Below are 7,761 nucleotides of genomic sequence, written 5' to 3'. Positions count from 1 at the left end.
TTAGAAAGCACGTCTACAAGGCGCTCGACTTGAACAGCGGTGAGTAGCAACCGTCTCGTTCAAAGGGGACTTGAATCGGTCGAATTCACCCTCCGGTGGCGCGTGTCGACCACATCCACGACTACACGAGTTTCTCGCGATCCTTGCAGCGGTCCCGCAGCACTCGCAATGTTCTCGGCAAATGTGTTTCACGCTCGGTCTATCGTGCGGAACAGCGTTTTCAAGCGGCGATCCCGGCTGATCGATGATTTTCGAAGTCAACGATTTGTTACACACGCCCTTCTCCTGCCCCGTCTTATCGCCCTTATCCTCGCACCTTCTGCCGCGGCCCTTCCTGCCGACTTTATATTTTTCAGCGAGGATGCACATGGAGTCCTTGTGATTGATAACGGCCATACTACCGTCCTCGTCGTTGTCGTCGTTGTCGTCCTTTTCGTTTCCGTTCTTCTCCCATTTTTCGTTTCGTTCGCGAGAGGCTGATATTATTCCAGGGTACTCCTTCGAGAAGCACTGCCCTACATACAGTCGACTATTCTCACCTCGCATCTGATCGTGCCAGCTTTTATGTTGAGCTTTCTCACTGGAGATGCCACGTCCGTACATCTCGCATCTATAACATGAACGATGCGAAGAGAGTGAATTAAACAGAGATTACAGCCACGGAGTCTTTTCCCTTCCTCTCAGTCACGTGTTTTCTCGATCGACTTTTTTTCTAAAATATATATTATAATAAATCTCTCTTATTAACCCTTTTGCGTTCGTGGAGAACGAGTTGTCGCGCCGACAACAGCAATGTCGATGAAAGCAATCGCAATGATGATCAGAACGGTGGCACCCGTCGCAGCAATGATCGCACGGTGATTTCAACAAATCCAAAACGGACTCTTTGAGCGGATGATGATGTTCACATCGGCATTGCCAGGTTGATTCCATGATTTTTCGATGGGGTATTGAAGCATTTAATTTCATCCATGCGTCTTCCGTACCAGAACCACGATGACCCCGAGTGTCGACGCCATCTTCTGCATTGCCCTCAAGATCGATGGATGTCTTGTGACAACTCGTCGACGCGTAATCCTTACCCTTGTCTGTCGAAAAGTCACCGCACACGACCTTGTCCTTCCTCTCACGAGGCGTCGAATCGTACAAAAGATTTACGGGATCCGAGTTTGAGTAAGATACAACTGACAGACAGCGCGCTTTGCGATGATGATGATGATGATGGAATGTTGAACGCGCGGATTGCGGAATCCATTCCGTCGTTTTAGCACCATCCGTCGTTCTTGACGCTGCATCGTACCTATATTCGTGAAGAAAGGTGCTCGTAATTAATATTTGATGAAAAGAACTTGTAATTAATCATACCTTTCTCTTGGAACTTTAAAAGACTTTTTTATAATGCGATAACGACTTTTGAAATATATTGTACGACTACATGAGTGACTAATATAATAGTAGGATGATAAGTATATTTATTATTAAATAATTTCATAAAAATTTATTATTATTAATTATTATTAATTTATTTGCTGAAATAAACGCTCTAAAAAGATCAAAGGTATAAATGAATAAATTACGAATCCGAAAAATCGCGAATTCAAGCGAACCTGTTCCGCTCAGCTTTTACAGATTCATTTTTATGATCGGCATCCGAAGCTACAAACTCTTCGCGTTCTCTACTCGGCACCGTGTCGATTGCGTCTCCACCGCTGCATTCGTCCTGCAACTCCGAAATATCGTCGCCATTGTTTCTTGCTCGGCAGCAACTACAATTGATCGAATTCTCTTTACTGTAGGAATGGTCGTAATCGCGACTATTCCGCACGCTCGCCGGACAAACGTGATCGGATCTCGAGTTGCACGCGCGTTTCACTAACGTAGAGCTCAATTTCGCTTGATTAATGGACCCTTCGCAGCTTGTCGTGGTTTCCGCCTGCAAAAGGAGCATCCGAAGCGCATTAATAAATCTCGCTCTCGATACAGTTAACATGAATCGCAAATTTACGAACTCGAAGAGGCAAAGAGTTTAAGTCTATGATTCGAGTATAAGAGCTAAGAAACTTTAAATTGAACAACGCAAATTCGATGCCATAAATATTCATTAATTTTACTTTCATTACAACTATACTTTAATTTTTTTTAATTATAGGACTAACTAATGACCTTTGTATTCCCAGATATATGTTCAACCGTGCTTTTAAGACCAAAATCCTTCGGAAATTTACGACGAGCACGTTGAAAAGCGATTGCCGCTGCGACAAGCTGATGAGACGACGACGGACAAAGCGACATTACTAAAAAGCGATTATGGTCATCCCTGTGATGTGGTACTCGATTCAGGAGATAACCCTGATTACGATAATCGATTCTGGAAATTCGGATAGTCGGAATACCGTTTCCGTCGCCTGTTATCTAACCGAACGCAAAATACTTCCCATAGAGGAAGGTTACCGATCGATACTGCAATCGACGCGTGTAATTTGTCGATTCATGCATAGGTTACAATCATCCGCGTTGCAACGTATGTATAGCTACATACCCTCATCTTTGACAAGCCATAGCGACATTTACTAATCGATATTTAGCTCGTCGATATTTCACATTTAATAAAACATATATTTTTTTTTATAAAAGATTATATCTCCTGAAATAATTATACTAACATATTTCAAGAATATATTGGAAAATATATCTAACAAACTACGTACATCGCTTACAATAAGTTGAAAATTGATGTTATACGAACATAATACGCGTCGAAAATTAATACAACGATAAAAATTCATTCTTCTTCGATCTTACGCGTTCGAAAGAAGAGTTCACGCCACGATGACGGCCCCCCGTAATGCGCCACCATAAATTAAACTACTCCGAAGTATCGGTAACGTGGTCACGGAACTGGACGAGTACTGGGAGTTTTCTGACATAACGGCTAGAAAACCACCAGATCCTGATAACGAGTCCTGAGGATCACCGATGCCTTTATCGAATTTGTATCGAGCGGAATTTCGTTCCTTCTCACGCAGCCACTCGTCCTGAAACACAGATGCCTTGGTCAGGGATTTGATCATCGCTGCTGCTATTCTGGTGATGGGCCCTTCCTCTCGCTAAACCCGACGGCGTTTAATAGGGCTAATTGCGACGATTGCTCACTACAAATGGAAATGGTGCGGTTTTACCGTTGTTTGCATTGACGTGGAAAATGGTCCGCTCTCGAAAACGATGAGTACATCGATATAAAAAGGCTATTTAATTGACAATAACGACTTATTATTAGTTTTTTTTTAATAACAAAATCGCATACATCAACCATTATATGTTATATATCTATCTATAGAAGTAAATAAAGAAATGATACATCTTTGAGAGAGAAGATAACGTAATTATTACACTCGATTGCGCATAAAACAAGTGATCTTTGCTAACTCACAATATTAGAATTGTTTGACTAAAATAAAAAAAAGCTGTTATCTTTTTTTCTTACTAGATATGTATATATTATATGTATACAAGTCACGCTTCGTGCGTATTAATCTTTCTCTCTCTCACACACACACACACACACACACACACACACATATACGTGAACCATGGCATTATTTTCATTACATAATATTGTATACATCCTTTTTTTCTATCTCTCTCTTTCTCTCTTTTATCATTAATTGTAGAGGATTTTAATTGTATAGAATTTCAATTGTATAAATAATATTAACTATAACATTTTTATTTTTATATGATTTTCAGTAATTATTTTTTAGAATAAATAGTTAAATTATAACAGTTACATACCTATATAAGAGTACAAAATTTATTAGTTAAATTATAACAGTTAAGTTACTAACTATTAGATTACAAATAGATTAGTAAATTATTAAATTAATAATTATTATAAGAAACAATCAAAGAGCAAAAGTGACATGTTGCACTTCAAAATATTCATATTACTAAAATTGTATTTATTGAAATATCACATTTATTCAAATTGTTGTGGCTTAATTGTCGTTCTTTTATAACATCATTTTTGATAAATCCAATCCATCAGTCATAGTCCAGATGCAGTAACATACTAGCATGGAAAAGAGATCAAGATAACATAATTGTTGATTTATAAGAAATACTATAACTATCTGTCTGTTAAAAGATAATATCAAAGCAGGATTTACAATTATGTTATCTTTTTATCTAGATAATAAAATACAAAAAGTCTCAATAGTGAGAAAGTAACAAATCATCAAGTCATCAAGTCTATTCGACATCCGTATTTTATTATATAGTATATATTTGTTCATCGTATTATCTTACTATTATTCATTATTATACAATATTTAATTGCACATATAATTTTAAATACACTTTTACATATATTTATACATATGCATATGCACAAATATAAAACTCACATAAAGGAGACGCTTGTTAGCTTTATTACATTACTGATTTTCCCACTTCTGGTTCACAAAAGGTCAAAAAACATTTTCGAACCGAATGTCGGGCAGAATGATATATTATATACATATACATACCTATCACCTGTGATTTGTTTGTCACACTTATCGAGGCTCGGTCGTTCTCAAGTTTCTCTTTAATAGAAGAAGAAGAAGAAGAAGACGAGTGCAATGAATAAAAACAAATTTAAATACGATAATCTGGGCATGCTAAGAAATAACTATCACAGAAATTCTCTTCCGGAAAAATTGGATTTATCCTATCAGGAGCTTCAATTACATGCCACTCAAGCTGAAAAGATCTGTAAAAGATTATTCCGTTACATGGAAAGTACGATCATTTTTTATACATTTTTATTATAAAAACGAACAATCTAAAACTATCATGATAGAAACCTCACATTATACATTTATATAATAATAAATCGACCATAAGTGATAAAATTTATAAATAAGGTATATAAATATCTTTTGTTTTTATATTTTGTTTTTATATAGATATAGAGCACATATTTAGCTATTCTACAAAGATATCAAAACTGAAATATGACATTAATCCATCTGAAAATAACATGCAAAAAAATATATTAAGGTGTCAGAAAAAGATAAAGATTTTAATGATAAAATTGCAAAACAATATGTCATTGTTGCAGAAGAAATCAAAAAATGTAATGAATGGATCGGATAAGTTAAATAAACTAATAAATATTTTATTATTAAAGATAGGTGAGTACATTTACTTGAATCAAAATTTGTGAATTCAACATTATATGATTTTTTATCTTAAAAATCGATTCTCTTTTTTCTTAATTAGAATTAAAGAAAGTTCAATAAACCAAAAACTGCTGATAAAAATGTATGTGTGTATATTCAATAAAATATTAAATAATATTCTTCTATAGTAATATCCATATGTTTTGCTTTTCTTCTCAAATTCTTTTCAATAGACTGAGTAAACATGTAATCACAGGAACTTTAAAAACAGTAAATTAGAAAACGATCAAATTCATATTATTTATAAAAATAAATGCGCACATCATGAAAATCATCAAAACAATTTTCTTAAAATATAAGTAAACATTACAGAAAATATTATAATACTCAGGTCAAAGATTAAAAAAACATATTACATAAAAAGAAAATAAAACGTCACAAAATTTAAAACAATAATTTTCTAATATTTTAAATTAACTTTTAATTCTGTGACATTTCTATCAATTTTGATTTAATATAGTATTTTCTGTGATGTTTACTTATATATTTTAAGAAGATTGTTTTAATGATTTTCATGACGTATGCATTTATTTATTATACGCATAATTTGAGTTTTTACCGTTTTATAACAATCCTTTGTGACTGATACGATTATTTAGTCCACTGAAGAATCTCAAAGTGTGGGAATATTAATATAAAATATTATTTGATATTTCATTGAATATACGCACACACATTTTCAATAATAGTTTAGTTTGAGTTATTGGTCTTTTTTTTTTAGTCCAAGTATTTGATTTTTTTATCATTAAATATATACATGTTTTTACTTTAATTTTTTTTCTTAAATATATATTTTCAGAAATAATTAAAGACCTACAGACAATTATTAAACAGATATGTAATATACTAAATAAATAAGACACAAATGTCAAAATCAGGGAATAATATAAAATTTGTACAATATTTTTAGTTTAACAAGTTGACCAAAATTAAAAAAGTAATATGTTAAGAAGCTAATCAAAGAAGATGATTATTCTGGAAATTTAAAAACTTTGGATATTATCTTGTTTTTATGCAAAATAGAAATATATTTAAAAATATATATTCTTAAATAATATGTGAAAACATTATGAAATAGTTACATACAATCTTCAATTATTATTATAAATTAAGATATTCGTTTAAATATTTACAATGTATTCAATTATATGATAATATACTTACATTTCAGCATTATATCAATATTGTGCTCTGTTTCCTTTATTAATTTTTATTTATTTTATTCCAAGAGTTTTCTTATAATGTCTCCAAAATTTAAGCAAAAAGTTAAAAAAAATCACAAAATGCAAATAACAATTTAGACGCTAAGTTTGTATAAACAAGTCTCTATTTTGTCTAATTGTGTATGCGTGAATGCATACATGCGTGGGTGTGTGTGTGTGTGTGTGTGTGTGTATGAGTGTGTTTACGTGTACACACGCGTGTAAGTATATAATGAATATAATATATATGTGTATATATATATATATATATATATATATATATATATATATATATAATACTGCATCGTTTCGTAAACATCGCGAAAAATTCATTTATAAACCAGTATAAAATAAATTTTTAAATTTAGATTATAACGTATCATATATTTTTAATCAATTTTGGTGATATTTTATATGCGCAAATACTTGTGCGCAACTTATTAGAACGCATCACACAAACATTTACCCAAACAGTTATAGTACTTCATCAATTATTTCGCATGAACAAAATAACAAAGATAAGTTACTTTTTTTATTCTAATTTTTAATTAATTAAGCTACCAGTATTAGTTGAAGTGTTAAAAGAGAATCTGGGACAGAAATTACTTTCATTTAGATTTATAGTTAGTAGATTTAATGTTTCAATCTCAATTCAAGATAATGTTTTCTGTGCAATAAATTTTTGTATAAATTTTTTGAATTTCATAACCCTTGTTTTATACATATTGTTTTTTGCATAAAAATCTCAGCCAATAAACATGTTGTATACCTATTTATAGAGATAAATGAAGAAATGATGTATATCGCTGAAAGAGAAAATATAATAACATAATTTTTACTTGAGTGTGGATACCTAATAAGTGATCTTCGCAAATGCACAAAATTATTTGACTAAAGTAATAACATTTATCTTTATGTATATCTTTGGCTCACTAGATGTATATTATATCTATACAAACCACGCTTCATGCATACACAGAAAAAAGAATTCATTTGATTTATTTAAATTATTTTGACAATATCTTTAGTTTCAAAATTTAAATCTTGAAATGAGATTATATTGCGTTAAACAAAGAGAATTTGCTTGGATGAAGACATTTTATATAGTTCAACCAAGAAAAATATATTCTTGTTATTTAAGAATAATTTTCTTGAATGGAAAGGAAAAAATGTTGGATAGAAAATAACCATGTTCACACACACACACACACATATATTGAAGATTATAATTTTCTTAGAGTTAAAATAATTATTTTATCCTTGAAACGAAAATCGTAGTATTGAAATAAGATTATAATATTGTTAAAATTTAAGATTTTTAAATTCTTCCAAGAAAA

General features: G+C 31.7%; 1 protein-coding gene and 1 long non-coding RNA gene across 2 annotated transcripts; one reads left to right on the top strand and one right to left on the bottom strand.

Moving 5' to 3' along the window:
• LOC140662857 (uncharacterized) lies at positions 1-2,464 on the bottom strand. Its single transcript, XM_072886526.1, has 4 exons — positions 2,164-2,464; positions 1,608-1,933; positions 749-1,300; positions 1-610 (listed from the first exon to the last, which is right to left on the bottom strand). The coding sequence occupies exons 1-4, from the start codon at positions 2,290-2,292 to the stop codon at positions 1-3; spliced, it is 1,617 nt and encodes a 538-aa protein (XP_072742627.1). The 5' UTR covers positions 2,293-2,464.
• A 2,010-nt stretch (positions 2,465-4,474) lies between these two features.
• On the top strand, positions 4,475-6,190 carry LOC140665026 (uncharacterized). Its single transcript, XR_012046537.1, has 3 exons — positions 4,475-4,779; positions 4,947-5,174; positions 6,022-6,190. It is a non-coding gene; the product is annotated as an uncharacterized lncRNA (long non-coding RNA).
• The last annotated feature ends 1,571 nt before the right edge of the window (positions 6,191-7,761 follow it).

This window comes from Anoplolepis gracilipes, chromosome 1, assembly GCF_047496725.1.
Source record: "Anoplolepis gracilipes chromosome 1, ASM4749672v1, whole genome shotgun sequence".
In the NCBI taxonomy this organism is placed as follows: Eukaryota; Metazoa; Arthropoda; class Insecta; order Hymenoptera; family Formicidae; genus Anoplolepis; species Anoplolepis gracilipes.
This window is presented reverse-complemented; position numbering and strand designations above follow the sequence as displayed.

Excerpts from the sequence above, each read along its gene's own strand:
- LOC140662857 (XM_072886526.1), bottom strand. The coding sequence starts at position 2,292 with ATGTCGCTTTGTCCGTCGTCGTCTCATCAGCTTGTCGCAGCGGCAATC. Across the intron at positions 1,301-1,607 it reads GTAAAAGCTGAGCGGAACAG|GTACGATGCAGCGTCAAGAA; the intron begins GTTCGCTTGAAT and ends TCACGAATATAG. Across the intron at positions 611-748 it reads TTCTCCACGAACGCAAAAGG|ATGCGAGATGTACGGACGTG; the intron begins GTTAATAAGAGA and ends TTCATGTTATAG.